General features: G+C 37.9%; 6 protein-coding genes across 7 annotated transcripts; 2 read left to right on the top strand and 4 right to left on the bottom strand.

The window, feature by feature from the left end:
- Positions 255-5,008, top strand: LOC18606911 (ABC transporter E family member 2). The gene is made up of 13 exons (XM_018117748.1): positions 255-427; positions 547-665; positions 1,063-1,148; positions 1,252-1,349; positions 1,477-1,594; positions 1,675-1,764; positions 2,430-2,734; positions 2,825-3,020; positions 3,105-3,290; positions 3,400-3,669; positions 4,048-4,293; positions 4,420-4,553; positions 4,633-5,008. Exons 2-12 carry the CDS (start codon positions 563-565, stop codon positions 4,537-4,539), a joined length of 1,818 nt encoding a protein of 605 aa, XP_017973237.1. The 5' UTR covers positions 255-427; positions 547-562; the 3' UTR covers positions 4,540-4,553; positions 4,633-5,008.
- Positions 5,333-6,971, bottom strand: LOC108661384 (glycine-rich protein A3-like). Its single transcript, XM_018117750.1, has 3 exons — positions 6,891-6,971; positions 5,949-6,239; positions 5,333-5,844 (listed from the first exon to the last, which is right to left on the bottom strand). Exons 2-3 carry the CDS (start codon positions 6,214-6,216, stop codon positions 5,597-5,599), a joined length of 516 nt encoding a protein of 171 aa, XP_017973239.1. The 5' UTR covers positions 6,217-6,239; positions 6,891-6,971; the 3' UTR covers positions 5,333-5,596.
- Positions 7,518-10,717, bottom strand: LOC18606910 (F-box protein SKIP31). Its single transcript, XM_018117749.1, has 9 exons — positions 10,495-10,717; positions 10,167-10,406; positions 9,994-10,067; positions 9,499-9,571; positions 8,990-9,100; positions 8,413-8,587; positions 8,179-8,297; positions 7,904-7,964; positions 7,518-7,811 (listed from the first exon to the last, which is right to left on the bottom strand). Exons 1-9 carry the CDS (start codon positions 10,558-10,560, stop codon positions 7,741-7,743), a joined length of 990 nt encoding a protein of 329 aa, XP_017973238.1. The 5' UTR covers positions 10,561-10,717; the 3' UTR covers positions 7,518-7,740.
- LOC18606909 (coatomer subunit zeta-1) lies at positions 11,275-14,073 on the bottom strand. The gene is made up of 6 exons (XM_007040797.2): positions 13,933-14,073; positions 13,266-13,425; positions 12,694-12,841; positions 12,510-12,587; positions 11,773-11,857; positions 11,275-11,615 (listed from the first exon to the last, which is right to left on the bottom strand). Exons 1-6 carry the CDS (start codon positions 13,933-13,935, stop codon positions 11,556-11,558), a joined length of 534 nt encoding a protein of 177 aa, XP_007040859.2. The 5' UTR covers positions 13,936-14,073; the 3' UTR covers positions 11,275-11,555.
- LOC18606908 (probable carotenoid cleavage dioxygenase 4, chloroplastic) lies at positions 15,518-19,248 on the top strand. 2 transcript variants are annotated; one of them, XM_018117727.1, is made up of 3 exons: positions 15,518-17,574; positions 18,248-18,334; positions 18,569-18,650. In XM_018117727.1, the coding sequence occupies exons 1-2, from the start codon at positions 15,785-15,787 to the stop codon at positions 18,288-18,290; spliced, it is 1,833 nt and encodes a 610-aa protein (XP_017973216.1). In that variant the 5' UTR covers positions 15,518-15,784; the 3' UTR covers positions 18,291-18,334; positions 18,569-18,650. The 2 variants fall into 2 exon arrangements, with proteins under 2 accessions (XP_017973216.1, XP_017973215.1); XM_018117726.1 differs by lacking the exon at positions 18,248-18,334 and having other exon boundaries at positions 18,569-19,248.
- On the bottom strand, positions 18,331-19,571 carry LOC18606907 (upstream activation factor subunit UAF30). The gene is made up of 2 exons (XM_007040795.2): positions 19,258-19,571; positions 18,331-18,572 (listed from the first exon to the last, which is right to left on the bottom strand). Exons 1-2 carry the CDS (start codon positions 19,483-19,485, stop codon positions 18,447-18,449), a joined length of 354 nt encoding a protein of 117 aa, XP_007040857.2. The 5' UTR covers positions 19,486-19,571; the 3' UTR covers positions 18,331-18,446.

The raw sequence follows: 20,450 nt of genomic DNA, 5'->3' as shown, positions 1-20,450 counted from the left end.
CTTGCCAAAAATTTTATTTTAGTTTTATTATTTTGATAGAAGTTGCATTTAAAATAAATAAAGTGTAACAAAACTAATAAAATGATTTTCTTCTAGTAAAGGTAAATTTACTAGTAATATAAAGTCGGTGTAACTCTAGTACTAGATTGGGAGCGGCCCGCCTGGAGTGTACGGCAAAGACCCGTACCCGACCCAACTGTGAAACCGACATGATAAAGAGAGAGAGAATTACACAAATACTTAAAAGACAGAAGCCAAGCCCTGTTTTTATGACACGGAAGCAGCAGTGAAAACCCTAACGTTGTCCACTTTAGACTACGTGCGTGTGCTCTACGCTCATCTCGTCGCAATCCAAGCACACGCCCTCCCTCTCTCTCTCTCTCCAATTTCCGTCGTCCGTCGCTCTTTGATTCCGGCCGGGGACAGGGTAAAATCAACAAACGCAACCGACCTCGAATTCCCTAATACTAAATAATAATCTTTACTAGTTATTTAATTCCTTTTAACTGTTAATATTGATTTGGGTTTCTTTTTTGTCAATCAAAGTGTTCAGAGGAGAGGAATGGCGGATCGCTTGACGCGTATTGCGATTGTCAGCTCCGACCGGTGCAAGCCCAAGAAGTGCCGCCAAGAGTGCAAGAAGAGCTGCCCTGTTGTTAAAACTGGTAACCCCTTTGAAAAAAAAAAATTAAACTTCACTCTCGCCGAGACTGATTAATTTTATCTGGAAAATTGATTCTGTTATTGGTTTTCGCTGGTGGGGTTTTTCCTGTTTTCTGAGATTGGAAATTGGGGTAAAAAGAAAAAAGGATTTTTATTTGATCTTAATGGAATTAAGTTAATGAATTCTTCCCAATGATAGTTTCAGCTGATAAATTTTCAATCCCAAAACGCACGCATGAAAATTGACCTGCATCAATCAACAATTTTTTTTTTTGGGCCGAATAAGCTTTACTATTGAGCTTTTCTGGCTGTTGTTTGACCATCAGTTGTTTCTTGGGTCTACTTTATGTCTTCAAGTGCTACAAATTATGTGTCTCACATTCAGTACTCTGGCTTCAGGGAAGCTATGTATTGAGGTTACTCCTGCTTCTAAGATTGCTTTCATCTCTGAGGAGTTGTGCATTGGTTGTGGTATCTGTGTGAAGGTATGTAATCCTGCTCTGTTATCATATCCTTTTCTGTGTCTGTTTCCATGTGGGATAGAAAAGAGCATTTGGCTGAAGCTGAACGCTTGATCTGTTCATGCAGAAATGCCCATTTGAAGCAATTCAAATTATCAACTTACCAAGAGATTTGGATAAAGATACAACCCATCGATATGGTCCCAATACTTTCAAATTACACAGGTTGGTTCATTGTTGCTTTTCCTAGAAAATTGTTGGCGGCATTTTTCCTATTTCTTTGTTTTTCTCATCCTCTGTCCACCCCCATTTGCTTTCTGTAGATTGAGATGGTTTTGAATTCCGATTTCAGGTTGCCAGTTCCAAGGCCTGGGCAAGTTCTTGGTCTGGTTGGAACCAATGGTATTGGGAAGTCAACTGCCCTTAAAGTTCTGGCTGGCAAACTCAAGCCAAACTTGGGCCGCTTCAATGTAATTCCTTGAGGCTTTGTTTCATTAATTGCTTCTTTATGTATGTTAATTATTTACGTATTTGGACAATCCATTTGCAGAACCCTCCAGATTGGCAGGAAATCTTGACCTATTTTCGAGGATCTGAGTTGCAGAATTATTTTACTCGCATCTTGGAAGATAATCTGAAGGTGCTTCTTTACATGGATTTTTAAGTGTTTTTAACCTGATTACATTTAGGGCTTTTTTGAACCTTTGGAAAATAAAGTGATTTGATTCTGCATCTTTAAATTGCATGTTTCTTTTTTATAATTTTTCCTGATTAGCTTGTGGGATTCAATGGGTGGTATTGCTTCCATATCAACAACTAACTTTCCTATAATTCAACATTTGTTCCATAAAGGAGATCTTTTTTTCTTTTTTTAAGAAAAGTCCATAAAAGATATCTTGTGTGATTCAGTTTGTGCAAAGTATCATAAATAGTTTAACCGTGACCTTTTTTTTTTTTTAACTTCAATTATATTCCCAGCATTGGTGTTGGAATCCCTTATTAGTCTAATCTAGGCCCCTTGAGTGTCCCTGGGGAATAACTTATGTGAAGTTGAACCTGTTTAATTTTTCAGTTAAGATAGTTTAGTTGAATAATCCGCCTGTAATGTTCCTTTTTACTTGTAATCTAAAGTTCTTTAACTATGGAACGTGCAAGCAAAAATTTGATGATTGATAAGAAGTGCTACTTCCTCTTCAACTTTTATATGTTTTGCATTGCTGGCAACAATGAATATAGCAACTTTGAGAAGTTTCCTGCGATACCCTATATTGCCTTCACATCTGCTGATAGTCTTTTTATTAACAGGCCATCATCAAGCCACAGTATGTTGATCATATTCCAAAGGCAGTTCAAGGGAATGTGGGGCAGGTGCTTGACCAAAAAGATGAGAGAGAGATGAAGGCAGAACTCTGTGTTGATCTTGAACTGAACCAAGTCATAGACCGTAATGTTGGGGATTTATCTGGTGGTGAGCTCCAGAGATTTGCTATTGCTGTTGTTGCCATACAGAATGCAGAGATATATATGTTTGATGAACCTTCGAGTTATCTTGATGTGAAACAAAGACTAAAAGCAGCACAAGTTGTTCGATCTCTTCTCAGGCCTAATAGGTTAAATCTTCATTTGTCCCTAGTCTTAAATGCTTCTTAGTAGTTGAACAGATCTAATTTGGGTAATTATGCTTGTACACTGTATTTCAGCTATGTCATTGTCGTCGAGCATGATCTTAGTGTCCTGGATTACTTATCGGACTTCATTTGCTGCTTGTATGGAAAACCGGGTGCATATGGAGTTGTAACCCTTCCCTTTTCTGTAAGAGAAGGAATCAATATCTTCTTGGCTGGATTTGTCCCTACAGAAAATCTAAGGTTCCGAGATGAATCTTTAACCTTCAAGGTAAACCTGTTAGTATTGTCATTTGTGCACACCTTATTCAGCTTTAAGTTCCTGTCTTCACTTTCTGTTTCCCTTTTGTTTTAGGTTGCAGAGACCCCACAGGAAAGTGCTGAGGAAATTGAAACCTATGCACGATACAAATACCCAACCATGACAAAAACTCAGGGCAACTTTAAACTTAAAGTGATTGAGGGCGAATTTACTGATTCTCAGATTATTGTAATGCTGGGGGAGAATGGTACAGGGAAGACCACATTCATCCGTATGCTGGTATTTTGCTCTTTCATTGTTTGTGCATTCATTATAGAACCTGTGTTAAGTCATTATGAGTCTCCTGTCTCTTGTATAAGTTGATTAATATTATTGAGTAAACCTGCAGGCTGGTTTGTTGAAATCTGATAGCATCGAAGGTTCTGATGTGGAGATACCCGAATTTAATGTTTCATACAAGCCCCAGAAGATCAGTCCCAAATTTCAATCTACAGTCAGGCACTTGCTACATCAAAAGATACGTGATTCATACATGCATCCTCAGTTTGTTTCAGATGTGATGAAGCCTCTTCTCATTGAACAATTGATGGATCAGGAAGTGGTTAATCTTTCTGGAGGAGAGTTGCAAAGAGTGGCATTATGTCTATGCCTTGGGAAGGTAAATATTTTGAAATCACCAACAGTTAAGGATATATATAAATTGAAAAATAGATGTTCCAAGTTCTCTGTATCTCCTGACAAATTTGAAATGTGATTGGTTTTGAACCTAAATTGTTGGAGGTGCCAATGATAGGTGGGTGTCCTTACTTCATTCCAACCGAAGCATCATGTTTCCATGCACATGTATCTGAGTACATGCTTAAATGTGCACACACTCCCACACAATCTACTTTTCCATGTAATATTGTTCCATTGTATACCTTTTAGGACATATGGTTTTTGTTTTGGGCTGTTGTTAACCTGCTGCCCCTGATGCTCTGAAGGGCCAATACATTGGGCCACTGCCTAATGCACTTGTTTGTTTTATTTCATGCAGCCAGCTGATATTTATCTGATAGATGAACCAAGTGCTTATCTTGACTCTGAGCAGCGTATTGTTGCATCTAAAGTCATAAAGAGGTTTATCCTCCATGCAAAGAAAACTGCTTTCGTGGTTGAGCATGATTTTATAATGGCGACTTACCTTGCAGATCGAGTTATTGTGTATGAAGGGAAGCCCTCAGTGGATTGTATTGCAAATTCTCCTCAGTCCTTGTTGACTGGCATGAATCTCTTCTTATCTGTGAGTCTTGCAGCTGTTTCCTCCCTTCTCTATTGGTTGTCTTTTTCCTTTGAAATTTCTTATTACACTTTGCCTGTGTGTGCATGCTGTTTGGTGCTCACTGTTGCACATTGTTGCACTCCACAGCATCTGGACATTACGTTTAGGCGGGACCCAACCAATTACCGACCAAGAATCAACAAATTGGACTCAACTAAGGACAGAGAGCAAAAGTCTGCTGGGTCATATTATTATTTAGATGATTGACATGTTTCGTACAGGTGTGAAATAATTCATTTCTGTTAGATTGTTTATGCACTTATCTGGTGGCTGCTGAACTAGTGTTACTGTCCATTGCAGTTGCTAATTGTGATAAGATGAAAGCACATCAATGTTGGGTAATCATGGGATCTCAAATGAGTTGTTCTGATATGTTGACGAGTGGAAAATAGGTCCTTCGCCTGGTGAGGAGCTCATATCCATCTTGCTGCTAAAGGAGCTCACATAACACTTGTTTAGAAAAATTTTATCCTATAGTGTGCTTTTTTGTTTCACCAATTTTGATTGATATTTGGTGAGTTAGAATGCTTGGTACTTTTCTGTCTTGCCATACCTCCGTGGTATTTTTCACTAGATGTTCGAATATTTAAGAGGAAGGATGTTGAATTGAGATATTGAGCTTCATCTTTGTTTATTGAATTATAATTTAAGGTTCTGTCATTTTACAGTTACTCCATTACTCTACCTTTTAAGGGGCGCTTTTTTCTTGTTTGAAGCAAACATTAATTTTATCTTTTCATTGGTTGATACCATTTGCTTTTCTAGTTTTCTCATGATTAATTGGAATCTTCTCTTTTCTCGACCACGAGTATGACACTGTTCAATTTTCTCCACTTGGAACCTTATCTTATTTTAGAAATAAATGACTATTAGTGTGCATTAAACTTTTTGGATTATTCCACGAGTATGAGCATTAAACTTCGTCTTTGAGGCTCTAGCAGATAGGCAACAACCATTTAGGAGAAGTGTGCCATGGAAAGAATCCGATACAAACCAAGAGTGTTCCAAAAGGTTGTACTTTTTGGATTTAAAGCATGTAATAACCATTTCAGGCCCCAACAGGTACTAACCTCGGCCGATCCATCAGTTTCATGTACAAACATATGATAAAAGCCATAAACGACAAATAATTGCTTGCTTACGTCCGACTCAGCCAACAGTGTTTCGAAATGTAAACCAATGGCAAACGAAAAGATTATTCATAGAAACCATAACTAGAGATCTTGGGAGTCAATTCGTTACATTCAGTTGACAACCAGGTAAATCACTTCCACTTCTTGAATTTGCCTCCAAATAATCCATGCTTTCCATGCTTAAATTTGCCATGCTTCCCATGCTTAAATTTGCCATGCTTCCCATGCTTGAATTTGCCACCATGATGCTTAAACTTTCCATGGTGTGCATAACCACCATGATGACCACCATGAACACCATGGGCCACGTGGTGAGCCCCCATAGCAGCCGCAGCAGCTGCAGCCCCACCAGCAATCATTGCCCCAAGGCCACCGTGCCCTAAAGATAGAGTCAGAAATACAAGATTAGCTAATTATTGGCACGGATGATTCTCATATTATAGCTCATGAGGTAGAGGTATACGATAACCTTGGGAACTTTACCTGAATGAGATGCACCAGGATAACCAGATGGAGGGTATCCACCAGGATGACCAGATGGAGGGTATCCACCAGGAGGATATCCAGCTGGTGGGTAGCCTTGAGGTGGATAACCTTGCGGGGGGTATCCTGCATGAGGGGGATACCCTGTAGCAGGGGGATATCCCCCAGGAGGTGGAGGGTATGCACCAGGAGGGTAACCTCCATGACCATGGTGGTGTGAAAAGAGACCCTTGTCATCGTGCTTATGCTTGTCCTTGTCCTTTCCCATGTTTTTTCAACCAAGAATGAGTCCTGTGACACAAATAGCAAAAGCAGTGATGAGAAGACATTTAACATTTCTGCTTTCTAGAAAGTGAAGACATAATACACTTTGATCAAAATAAGAAAAAGGAAAAACATAATCATAAATATTGGTACATAAATCCCGAATTACCCAACAAGTAAACAAGTCACAAACATTCGTATGGAGGATAACATACAATGTCAGGACTCAAGATCAGGATACCATGATCAGACAAACTTGTTCCAGCAAGCGAGAAATTACAAAAATTTTTTAAAAAAAGAGTTCCATCTGTCGACAAATTTCCCAAATCAAAAGTCGCCATTTTGATCCAATCAAGAACTAGACAAGCAAAAAGGTATCAATTGGAAGCGATAATACAAAAATTTCCCAAAGAGTTGATGAGAAATTAAACAAATTTTGAGATCTTCAGAAAACGGAGCCATGTTCTGGGAATGTTGTCGAATTTTGATAAGATTATGGAGCAGGGCCGGCATACGTTAAGACAAACGATCACAAAACATGAAACAACGTTTCAGATGACATCAAAACAACAAAATACATAAAATAAGAAGCGAATATTTATATGAAAGAAGAACATCTGGGAGAGATAAGAGAAAAGGTACAAGCCAACATTAAAGAGATGAGTTGAGAGGCCTTACAGAGCGAGAGCGAGAGAGAGAGAGAGAGAGGTGTACGAACAACTGCGTTAAATCAAAATTTGGATATATATATTATATATATCTCCGAATTTGAAGGGTTTCCACGCGTTGCTTCAACGCGTAATCGACTCCGCTAATCCGTAGGGGCAAACGACACGTGGACTCTGTATATATAATCTGCAATGCAACCATAACGCGGTAGTTCTGGAACCTTTTCTTTCTCGTTCATTTTGTTCCACGAATGAATTCAAGTTTCCTTGCTGTTTTCTTAATCTGTTTTCCTTTCACTCTCAGAATAAAATAAAAAAGAAAGAGGTAGTGACCGGGTACTTGTCAATTAGAAACCTTTCTATGATTTCATCCCGAAAGTTTTTTTATCTTTTTTTCTTTAAAAGAAGGAAGCTCCACGAATTTCATAGAAGCTCGACATTCTCTCTACTTTTGAGTTGGGTCAAAACACTAGTGGTATTTTTCAGGGAATAACATAATTTTATGCTCCAACCACGACTATTTCCTGTTTAGTTTGAGGGTGGCAATATCAATTGCCTATCATCCATCCACGGGTAACCATGTGCTAATGCTTTGACTTCAATCGAAATCATGTGCCACTCGCCTTGGGCCAAAATGTTACAATATAAGATTCAGGGACGGGGGATTTTTATCATACTATATAACCAAGTAATATGATAGCTTAAAACTGAATGGTCTGACTTATATCTAACAGTCGTACAACTGTAGAATCAAGCAAAACCTAAACATTCATATGCCAGACATGTGAACATTTGTGGCCTTGGCCTTTTACTAATTTACCCGCATAAATACACCCACCTAAAATTAACAAAGATTTGGATCAACAAAACCTCAAAGCAGCTTCCAGCTCCTTTTCATCGTCGCAGTTGTATCCTAGTAAGTAAGCTCGTGCTGCCACAGACATCAAAATGAGATATATGTATATACAATACAGTAAAATCAGGGAAAGCATTCAAGATTGAGATTCAAGTAATTTCTATTACCAAATCGGCCAGATCCCATGAATGGTTCTGCTTCATCTGTGCCACCTCCTTGCTGTTGCTCCTGGAAGTTTGACCAGCACATACAAGTGTTAGGAATCGATAAGAAAATCTAAAAAGTGAAGATGATGAACTCATATCCTTCCTTAAAACAGAAATAGCATAGAAAAGGCTGTCCTTTTCACATTCGTGAACCAAAATTTCATGAAATGTTACTTTAAAATTTTAATGGAAACCTTGCAAGAAGAACAAATAGCTTAAAGAGAACTTCTACTCACTGGATCCAATTCCATTTCGGATGGTGACAGTAACCTATCAAAACAGTGGCCTGATATTGTGCAGACCAAAAGCTCATTGGTGGGGTCCAAAATGACTTCTCGACAAGTATCATCACATACTGGGACAAGAAAAAGCATAAATAAAAACCATAAATTGAAGTCCCACAATAATTAGGCATGCAGTTGTACACGTTAATGTGCAAGAGAAATGCCACAACTGATATCAAGTCCTACCATGAACCTGCCCAGTCTTCTCACAAACAAATACATCTCCAATTTGGTAGTACGAACATGTTTCTCCAGAACAAGCATGGTCAGCAACAACCTTATCAGCCAGACCCCGACTGCTTTTCCACATAGATACTTGATCAGCAACTGTCTTGTCCAGAATTATCAAGTCATCCTTCACCTTCACAAAGAGAGAAAAAAATGAAAAAGAAGAAGAAAACAGCCAAAAGGACACATTTCAGTTTGGATTCTTGTAAGTGGAAAACAGATTTAAGCATCTTCATGCATGTCCTTAAAGGATGAACCAGTTCTTGCATTCAAAAAGAAATATTCTTGCTGAAGAATGACGATGGCTTTTAAGGAACGTTTCTCTTTAAATTCATGGAGCACGTCATGATTTTGACACTACCATGACATTCATAGCTTTCAACAAACATGGGGGAAATTTGAATATATATTACTCAAAAACACAGTCTGTAAATGAAAGGACTCCAATAAGCCATCTCTACAATATCCTCAGTGCAAGGACCCTAAAACATCTTTTCCTCTTTTAATGGGTCAAAGATCAGTAAAACCATGTTACCTGCGAAGGAAGAGGTGCTTGGCTTCTTTTTGCTGCTTGCATTTGAATGTAGTACTCTTTAAATTCAGATGGACAGTTCCTAACAAGTTCAATCATGTCCTCCTCATCACGCTGTAAAGGAAAAACATGTTTCATTACATTGAAAATGTCACAAGAAGCATGCAGACCAGCTGATTCGACCTCAAGAAGTATGCAGATAGAAAATTTCAATAAGGATTGTTATGCTAAAAGCTGATGTTAGAAAGAAGACATACCTTTTTGCACTCAATTTTTAATACGAAAAGCTGATTATGTATGCATATTAAGCCCTCAAAGTTCAAGAACAAAAATTAAAATACCAACAGTGGCATCATAATCATTAGCACAAGTAAAATTATCATGCAAGGAGGCTGTGTGCCCACTAACTTAATACAGGGGGCTTTCACAGGATAAATAAGTTGAGGATGTTAACAAAATACAAATCTAAAACATAAAGGAATCTTAAATTGAGAGGTATAAACCAAAAGTACCTGAATGTAAAGCTTCTTCCAAGCACATTCTCTTATTTTTGTTGGAGGCAACAAACCCCACCTCATACAATACCTACACAAGTTCAAAATTGTTGTTTCAAGTAGCAGGGCCAGGATTTACTGAGTGAAAGGGCCAACATGGGATACAAATACATATACCTACATACATATGGGTGGGGGGTGTGCGGCATGCCAAACAAAAATGTGAGAAAAAGCACACCTCTAAACCTCGAGAACAATATCAAAGAAATAAATATACATGCAAAATTAACTACAACAAACCAGTAAATTAGTAACACAGACATTAAATACACTCAACAAGGAACTGCACATGCATTTTCCATCACGCAAATTCCATTTTTCTGTCTAAGACATTAACCACGCATTATGCAGATAACTTGAGCTAGATGTATCAACGATCAACAAAATGTGAAAGAGAAAAAGAAAAAGGAAGAAATTTTGAATATCAGAAACCAAAGAGAATAAAAAACTCACAGGCGACGCCACAAGGACTCATCAGCTGCCGCGTAATTCAGGAAACTGCATACCAGCGAGCACGATACAAGATCCTGCAAATTCATATGTATATATAACAAACACGATATCAAAATTGAGACTTTTGAGAAAAAGAACCACAGAAATTTCAAAGAGCAGATTATGAAAAGCACCTCGGATGAAAGAAATTTGAGGATGTGAGGGAACAGCTCAGGAGGGATCTTGCTAAAAGTTCCACTCTCAATCCTCCGAGGAACACTTATACTGCTGTTGTTCTTCACTTGGCCCGGACCCGAATCCGGATTCGGATTGGAACAAGAAGCCCCCTCTCCCTTGCGTTTTGGTTCCTCTTCCTCATCATCCTTTCCTCCGCGCAATCGCTTGGCTTCAGGCTCCTCCAATTCCCTCTCCTCCTAAAATCGAGACAATTCAATTTCATCAAATTTCCATCGGAGAAGCATAAAAATTATAGGTAAAGAAAGAGGAGGGGGGGAAGAGAACCTCATTGGAGAGTTCGGATTCGAGGAAGTTTGCCAAGAACTTGTCTTCGTCGTCTGATAAGGTCATGGATCAGATCGGAGGGTGACCGGACGGATAATTCGCCGGCGATGGATGGAATTGGATTATTTTTTTTGAGAAGCCAAAGGGTGTGTGTTGGATGGATACGAGGATAAGCGCGCAGCAGCACAGACAGGCATGGGTTGGATGGGCCGGTTCTGGGACGAGCCCACCGGATTCTATGAGTACAGGGGGCTTTGTCAGATTCCCCACTTTCAAAATAATTTTTTTTGAATCATTCAAAATATCTTTTATTTCCTTATAAAAATTAATCCATTTATTAAAAAGAAAAACCCAAATTAATGGATGATAATTTTAAAAAAATAATAATGCAGCTAGGCCTAGGCTTTTCTTTTTTTTTTTGGTCAAGGTCTTTTAGATATTGTTTAATAGCAATAAAGCATTAAAAAATAAAATTTAAATATTAAATTGTGTTATTATTTTATTTTTTCGATATGTATTTTTAATTTAACAAAAGTATTAACGGAATACTCCCTTATTATTAAATGCCATTATATTTCATCAAAATGATTTTACAATTTTTTTTCAAACTATACTATTCCTACACTGGGCTTATTGTTAAAATTTTCAGTAATATAGTGAGCAATTTTTGGCACGCAAATGTAACATTTATAAAGTTTAGATTTACATCTAATTGAATGCACTAGCTCTTTTTGTCACATAAGTTTATCCAAGATAAGGAAAATTATCAAGAGATTTATGTTTTGATATTCCCAACATCAATTTCCTTCCATCTCCATCGCTCTTATTTGCCTTTAATGTTCAAATAAATCAAGGTTTACACCAGGAAAAACATGAAAAAAGGAACAAATGCTCCAATCCTTTGGTAAGAACCGGCTAGCATAGCAGCCCCATAGAGCATCATCATCCACTCATATTAAGAAAGCAACATTGAAGCAAAATTGATGCCTATCAGCCAGGGTACAAGAATAGGAAAACTAGAAATGTAACGGGATAAATCTCATTGCGTCTGCCCTCGATCATCACTTAAGGAGGGATCTTGTTAAATGTTCCCGAGCAGTGGCCAATGCTTGACTAATTGTCTGCAAAACATAAAGAAAGCAAATATGGTGGCAAGAGTCAATGACATGTAACTAATAACATGGTTCAATGTTTGCCTGCTCATGGAGGAAATGTTGGAAGAATGAAAAAAAAAAAAGGGTGATTTAGTGATGTTTGTTTCCAGGAACCAAACAATACCTGCTCAGATAAAGGAGCACCCGAATCTATAGTATGACTAGCAACCTTCCCCGCAATAACATTTGCATCAGTTTCTAGAATGATGCTGCAAAGGAGAAAAAGAGAGTTAACCAGGATAGAAAATCACTCTCATGGCCTGCAGGTGCTTGAGATGGCTCAGAACCGCAAGGCCCTAAGGATTACCATTTTAGTTCCTGCCAAGAACTCCCAAAAGTATAAGAGAGGTACACTAACTGAGTAAGTCAAGAAAGCCTAATTCCATCTCTTGTTTACCTATTTGTTTTTCAGCCAAGAAGTCTAAATACCTAATGTTTTGTGTAAACCGTTTAGATTTATCTATCTTTTGATAAAGGCTTTGCTAGAAGGGCATGTACACCCAAAAAATATAATATAGTTATTGTTAGAAGGGCAAAACGTACAAGATACTGTCCTTTCTTTACTTGTATAATTGTTATTAACCCAATTTATGTGTCTGCAAAACTGTCTTTTCATTCAAATATTAGCAAAAGATCAATAACAACAGTTTCAAATAGCAATGACAGGCTAATGTTCATTGAACAGAGACTAGTCCATTGAATGTTCCTTTTTTTAATTTCATTAATTCTTTTAGTAATTGGCAGTATGCTAAAGTTTTAAATACAAGAAATCTTAACTATTACCAAACAAAAAAAGATAAATTAAGTATTGTGGCAGTTATACATAAGTAAACTTTAGCTACAATAAATCATGTTGCATACCCGCCATCAACAATCTCATCAAGGCATAACAAAATGAGATCTAAGTTCTCCAGTGCCTCTTTCTTGTCCACAGTGCCTCTGGAAGAAGAGATAGTTAACAAAAGGAGTCAGAATAATTTCTTAGTGATATGACCTAAGCATGTATAAAGAGATGGTAAACAGTGCAATAACAGATTCTGAAAACCTTAGGAGAAGGTCAACTGAATCAAAGAAACCTTGAAGAACCGTGGCCAAGATGAGCTCATTTTCATCCTCAGCCCCAGTAACAAAGAAGTGAAGGTCTTGAACAAACTTGTATACAACAATGTGATTCTCAAACATTGCTATCTCCGCTGTAAACAAGGAAACAGCATCATAATTAAGTAGAAATGGTATGAATAAATTAAGCAAGGTCAATCAATGACATTTATTGTCCTCCCATGCAAAAGCAATAAAACAAAGTGCAAAATGATATCTCTCACATATCTTTTGGTGCCAGAAAAGATTTTATTTTCTTAAAACTGATGAAACTATCAAACTAATAACCTGATCGACTCACCAGTTTCATTTATTCAAATATATCTATTGCCCTTACATAGATTAAGAACATATGGTTATCAATCAACATTAAAAGGGAAGGGACAGATACATGTGCATTATAGTTGTTATACTTAAACAACATGATTGGAGAAAATAGGTATGTAACAGCACAAAGGAACACATACAGGCGCAAGAAACATAACATGGAAAGAGGTCTAGAATATTGCAAATTGTTACCTTCAGTGCGGGCATTTGTCTTTTGAGTCTTGGTAAATATAGATTTCTCAAAAGCTTCCTTAGCACTGTTAGTTGGCCAGTCATCTGAATAATATTTAACAGCAACACGTTGCCCTTCGGAATCCAGAAGAATGATATTTTTAACAGAAGGGCATGACTCCTACAAACACCACCATAAACACAATTAAGGATAGCAAAATGACCCAAATCTTGATCTCCTACCATCTCTAATCTTCCCATAGATAACTCTACCAAGATCTTCTGCTAACAGGAAACAATGCCAATGGGATTTAACAGAGATAAAGGAGGTCGTACTTTCAGTGCAATGTTAAATTCAGGCCTACATTCATATCTTGGATTTAGTTTCGATTAACATTGTTCTTCACTCTCCAATTTAGTTTCCATTCAGATTAAAAGAAATTTCTACAATGGATCAAAACAAACAAACAAAATCTACAAAATATATCCGTTAAAAGAAAAAAACGGATCGGATCCGAGTCCATTGTGCGAAAAGTATATATTACAAAGTAAATCGAATTCGATCTCTAGTCAAACAAGTTTAGATCTGCAGTGAAATAACTGAAACCAAACACAGCCAGAAGTAAAACTCTTCAAAAGTTACATCAGAATTACAAAACGATGAGTCTAGTAGAGAAAGGGAGCTGACCATATTTGATATTTAGGCTAGAATTTCCGGGGAAAAGATCTGATCCGTGCTTGCCTCTGACAGAGATTTAGAGAGCGACGAAGACGGGGCGGGGAGAATGGGAGTCCTAGAAAACAGAAAACAGCAGAAGAAGGCCACGACCACCAAAATGTGTATTTAGGACCCAGTTTCTTCTTGGGCCGGCCTACATGTTGAACATGCACGGCGCTTTATGCACCCAAAAATGATTGTGGCCTGGCCTTTTCCTTTTGGGCTCTTGCCCCCAATTTAAAACTATTTTGATGTTTGAGTGCAGTCAGCCGATTGCTTCACTTCCCGTATAACTACCGGGGACCATTTGCGGAAGAAATCATTGCTTTGATTTTATTCGAGAAAATGATGCGCAGAAGCAAAGAATTCTTCATCTCACAGAGTGCTTGAAATTTATAAGCCTAAAACAGGTGGCCTAGCTTGTTTGATTACAGGAACAGGACCACTTCTTTTACACATCTATAGATACATCTTCCTACCCTTTATAAGCCCAAAGAAGCTAAGTATTAAAGAGGCTGAGATGTTTCAATACCGGCTAAAGGGTCTTTTGGTGGCTTTAGGCCCCAAATTTTCGGTATTCTTCCTAATTTTATAATAATAATATAATTAATTAGATTAAAAATACACAAAAATTAAGATAATTATTAAAATATTTACCTATCTCTTAAGCCTAATAAATCTTTATTCTCAATTATTTAATATAACAGTCAAGATAATTAATAAAATAATATATTTTTTTACTTTCTTAATTATGTGCTTAATAAATTTAAAAACAGTTATTTTTTATATATATAAAATCAATTATCTTTTTTTATTTAATGTATAATATATACTTTTGAATTCTTCTTTTCTCATTTACTTTATCTTTTTTTACTTTCAATTTTTTTCCAAAGAATATGCAGGAAACTTATTATATTATTATCTTCATAAAATCGTAAACCTTATTTGCATTCAATAATTAAGTATTATTGTTTTAATCTTGTAGACTTTTTTATTTTAAGTTAGAGTTTATATTATATTGTTATATTGTCTCTATTTTATGAAATAATTGATTTATTGAATTATAAATTTAATAAAAAATTTTAATAACTTTTTTCAATTTCAATAAAAAAGATCTCATTTGAATAATTAACTTTAAACTTTCAAAGTTATTGAGCAGCCCCCAGATGTTTAAGGTAATACCCAGCTAAGCTAAGCTAGATAGGTTCCAATTTGATGTAGAGTTGAGATTATATGCTAGTAAAAAATGTTGTCTAAATTTCTAAAAATACTTACAAAGTAATTTGATGTACGTTTATAGATTATAAATTAAGTTAGTTGGCTCACCTAAATATGTTAAAAATATATATTAACTTTGAAAAGGTTTAAAGTGATTAATTATGCGTGTATTATAATTGCTTAATTGTCAATTCACACCGAAATACTGATTTTAAAATAAAATATAATAAATGAAGATATTTTCTCTTATGTTGATTTGATACATTCAAGATTTTATTTTCTAAATATTTTTCATAGGAACCGAATTTGATTCACATATAGATTAAGGCATATTGATTTGTGTAGTTAACTCTAGGAAACCAAATCAACTTTAATCAAAACGGTTGGGTCGTTAATTTTGGCTGTATTGATGAGTCATTCGTGCCCCGCGTCCCATACGTAAGCATAACTTGCAAGACTCCTTTTTCTCCCTTCGTTGCCGTATTGGTGAAGATTCAGTCGTGCCCACTCGGATGATAAACAAGTATAAGTTGCAACACTCCTTTTCTCCTTTCATTACAAGTTCCTTATTGTTGTTGGTCGTTTGTCAAGAGACGCAGCAACAATGGACGCTTTCTCCTCCTCCTCCTTCTCAAAACTCGCCTCTCCCACCGTGACACTACCCAATTCCAAAACCATTTCGACACACCCGGGACCATCTCATGCTCCTCACCTCAACATTTCCTCTGTTAGAATGGAGAATAAACCTCAAACTTCAACCACTACAACGAGTAAAACAAAGCCCCCAACTTCAAATATCCAAATTCCATCACTAACGGTCTCGTCGTCGATTGGAGCAGAGAAAAAAGCAGAAACGACGGTAACGACAAGGATGTTTGATACATTAAATGACTTTATCAATAACTCAATAGACCCTCCTCTACGCCCCGCATTTGATCCCAGGTTCGTGCTCTCGGGTAACTTTGCTTCTGTTGATGAGCTCCCTCCAACAGATTGTGAGGTGATACAGGGATCCCTCCCGTCATGCCTAGACGGTGCGTACATACGCAATGGCCCCAATCCACAGTACCAACCTCGTGGCCCTTACCACCTCTTTGACGGTGATGGCATGCTTCACTCCCTTAGAATTTCCCAGGGTAAAGCCACTTTGTGCAGCCGTTTTGTCAAGACTTACAAGTATACCACTGAGCAAAGTATCGGCTCTCCGGTTGTTCCCAATTTTTTCTCTAGTTTCAGCAGCATGCCTGCTTGTCTGGCCCGTGGTGCGCTCTATGCAGCTAGAGTTATAATTGGTCATTACAATCCTGCGAAGGGCATTGGTCCTGCAAACACTAGTTTGGCTTTGTTCGGCAACCGTCTCTATGCTCTTGGTGAGTCTGATTTACCTTATGCTGTACGCTTGACGCCCAGTGGTGATATAGAAACATTGGATCGCCATGATTTTGACGGAAAACTGTTGGCCAGCATGACAGCTCACCCCAAGATAGACCCTGACAGTGGGGAGGCCTTTGCTTTCAGATATGGTCTGATACGTCCATTTCTAACTTACTTTAACTTCGACGCAGACGGAAACAAACACTCAGATGTGCCCATACTGTCTATGGCCCGTCCATCTTTCGTCCATGATTTTGCAATTACAAAGAATTATGCCTTATTTCCCGACATACAAATGGAAATAAAGCCCATGAAAATGATTTTAGAAGGAGGTTCTCCTATGATATTAAATCCGGCCAAAGTGCCAAGAATTGGAGTCATCCCTAGGTATGCGAAAAATGATTCAGAAATGAGATGGTTTGATGTGCCAGGGTTCAACCCCGTGCATGTGGTGAATGCTTGGGAAGTGGACGATGGCAATGCGATATTTATGTTAGCACCAAATATAATATCAGTAGAACATGCCCTGGAGAGATCGGACCTTATCCACGGTATGATGGAGAAAGTAAGAGTCGACCTAAAGACAGGGCTGGTAACAAGGCAGCCGATCTCATCAAGCAATCTAGACTTTGCAGTGATAAACCCAGCATACTTAGCTAAAAAGAACAGGTACGTATACTCTGGCGTAGGTGAGCCGCTGCCAAAAATATCAGGAGTAGTGAAGCTGGATGTGTCCAAAGGAGAGTTCCAGGAGTGCACGGTGGGAAGCAGGATGTACGGCCCAGGGTGCTACGGTGGGGAGCCCTTCTTTGTTGCCAGAGCACCGGAGAATCCAGAGGCGGAGGAGGATGATGGGTATTTGTTGACATATGTTCATAATGAAAACACAGGAGAATCAAGATTCTTGGTGATGGATGCAAAGTCACCCAATCTTGACATAGTGGCTACCGTGAAGCTACCCCAACGTATCCCTTACGGCTTCCATGGACTTTTTGTGAAGGAGAGTGAACTCAACAAATTGTAAGGCGACCTTCTCTTCCGTCGCTTAGTTAATTTGTTGTATATGTAGCATTATAATTAAGTAGTAATGCCTTAGACTTCCTCTCTTTCGGACTTAAATATAGAGCATCTCATCTTACGTTGGAAAATATTTCAACCTGGATGAAACAAAAACACACATGCGTAGGAGGGTATATTTTCGTACTACCAGTCCTTGTCCAACCCAAGGAAAATATATCATTTTTGGTATCACCGTGAATGGGCGGCTCTTCCTCCCAACTAGACTTGTGCACCCTGTAATTTGCCTTGGGAGGTCAGGTGGACAGCCTCTTTTCTTATTGCTAACACTTATTCCACTAAACAAAAGAAGAAAATGCTTAATCTACATCATCAAATACTATTTTTATTTCAAAATTTTGACAAAATTAGGTGATTTGTCGGTCATTAAATTTGTGAATTCTTTCTTAACTAGTATTTTTGCCACATTTCTTATGGGACCAGTTCCTGAACAGACATGGTAGTCCCCGGGCACTTAAACCCTTTTAAGGCAAGCTTGACTCTTTTATTGATGACAGTTTTTCCAACAGAAGATTTTTCTCCGGTTTTTACTACATTTGGAACTTATTGTGTCAGTTTCTCTGCTGTTTTTATGTTTCTTTTTTTACTTTTATTCCCACCTTGTTCTTTTTTTTAGTGGGCAATGGTTGTCTCTTCTGCTGGGCAGAGCCTCAACGTAAAGAAGAACACTGAATGATTCCAGCTGTTAGCAGTGATTCATAAGGTAACCCAAAATCAGAATATAGAGAACATCTAAGACAAACCAGGATAACAAAAAAAGTTGTCAGCATCATCATCATCGTTATCATAAAGTGCCAAAAAGGCTAAGCCAAATATCAATGGGATTTCACAAAATGTGGGGAGAGCAATTTGGTGATCTCAAACATTCCAACACTGTCCTTCCCAGCGAATATCCTCTTCAACTTCTCATCACAAAGAATCTCCCTCTTGTTTGCAGGATTCTAAACAACATCACAGGAGGCATAGTCACACTCAAGAGAAAAACAAAAAAAGGGGTAAAGAATGAAGCCAAGAACAAGTATAAGAAACAATTTATAGCGTAAGGTCAGACAAAATTCATAGGCAAATCCAAGATTTCTTAGGAACATCAGACAAATGGGACACAGATGCAATTCCTCTCAGGTGGCACTAAAAGAAAGCAGAAATCAACCCTTTGCTTTAGTGGAAATAATAGAGGCCAACTTAGAAAAGGATGAACATTAAACAGAAATGTATTAGAACTCTACTAGACTTAAAGATCTAAGGAGCTTTCTGATTTATATCCATTTGATTATCTATCCTCCCTGATAATCTTTTTACTATCAAGTTCCAGAACAAATTGCAAAAGCTCCTGCTTATATAATCGCCGCAAGAATAATTTCTCAAAACTTCATTTTCCTCAACATTTTTCTTCACACCAGATACATGACAAATAGTATCAAGCCTATTTTCCATTTGAGCGACATGGGCGTACCAGAGAATTCATTTATTCATTTCAGGACAAAGTGATTAAGAATATGGATTCAAACTCCCATGGAAATGAACATGATTAACATATTCTCTCTAATTTTTTCACCAATAACATGAGAGCTATGGTACCAATAATCTTGGAAGAAACTACTGAAGGAAAAGTAAAGAGTGAAAGACCTGGAGTTTGTGGAGCTTGATGTAACCCCAGATCTTCTTGACGGCTTCGGTGCGAGACGATTCGGAGGCTCCGAGGAACTCGCCCAGCTGTGGAGAGACAGGCATCATCCGCATAAGGCCCGCTCCACTTGTGTTTGAAGCAGAAGAGGAAGCAAAGGAAGTAGAGGATGCCTTGGCCACTGCTATCAGTCCCCTCCCCGTTCCAAGTACTCTTGATATTGCCATCATTGCTCTCTCTCTCTTTCTCTCTCTCTCTCTTTTTCGTTGCTGCAAGAAAAAGAAAAACCTCCTGCCTAAAACCCTAGTCACTGGTCGACTCAGAGGGAGAAAAAACTTTTGAAAGATAAAGCGGAGCCTGGACCCCGATGAGTGGTTTTTCCTTTTGGGCTAATTGATTTGGACTCTGTTTCAAATTTACAGAGACTCATCTTAAGGCTCAGAGTCGGGCTCAAACACTGGACCCAAGCCTTTTAATGTTTGAACAGCTAACAGCAGACTGTCAGGAATCTACATTTTTGATTCGCAGCATGTTTGTCCTTTGAATAATTTAATTAGGTGCCCAAAGTCCAAACCAAAAATGATCCTTCTTCCCCTGTTTTTTGTATCAACCATTTGTTTATTCTTTCAATTTTCATACCTTAATCATGATTTCGTAGATTCATCCATGAAACACAATCAATTATCAAACAATGGAACCCTAATCGTGCAGCTAGTTCAAGTAGGAAAGCCTACATCTTTGCCTAACAACATATTTTGTTGCATTCTCATCTTATGATGATCCCTTAAGCTGTTGATAAAAAAATTGCCAAATGTTAAGCTTGTGGCATTAATCTCACGAATCCCATCAGTTATTGGAATGAGAAAAGCAGCTAAACACCCCTTCTCTTACAGAGAACATGCATGGGGGAATTGCAAGACAGTAATCAGAAACAATGGATGAACAATGTTCTTGCTCGTGACTACAAAAACACCCAAAAGCTTCCGCTGAACAAATGTCTCCAGGTTGTCTAAATGTTAACCGCCATAAACATCCCAAGAGATGCTGACTTCAAAGTATCTAAACCTTGAAAGTTAAAACTAGCTACACCTAAACTTTTACCAGACATAAACATTCAACCGGTAGTTTAGAATGATCAGGCAGAGTTGACAAATTGTGGGGACAACAATTTAGCAATCTCCGGGGTTCCAACTCT

The sequence above is a fragment of the Theobroma cacao genome, chromosome 3 (genome assembly GCF_000208745.1).
Source record: "Theobroma cacao cultivar B97-61/B2 chromosome 3, Criollo_cocoa_genome_V2, whole genome shotgun sequence".
Taxonomy (NCBI): Eukaryota; Viridiplantae; Streptophyta; class Magnoliopsida; order Malvales; family Malvaceae; genus Theobroma; species Theobroma cacao.
The sequence above is the reverse complement of the archived record's forward strand: the minus strand, read 5'-3'. Positions and strand labels throughout refer to the sequence as shown.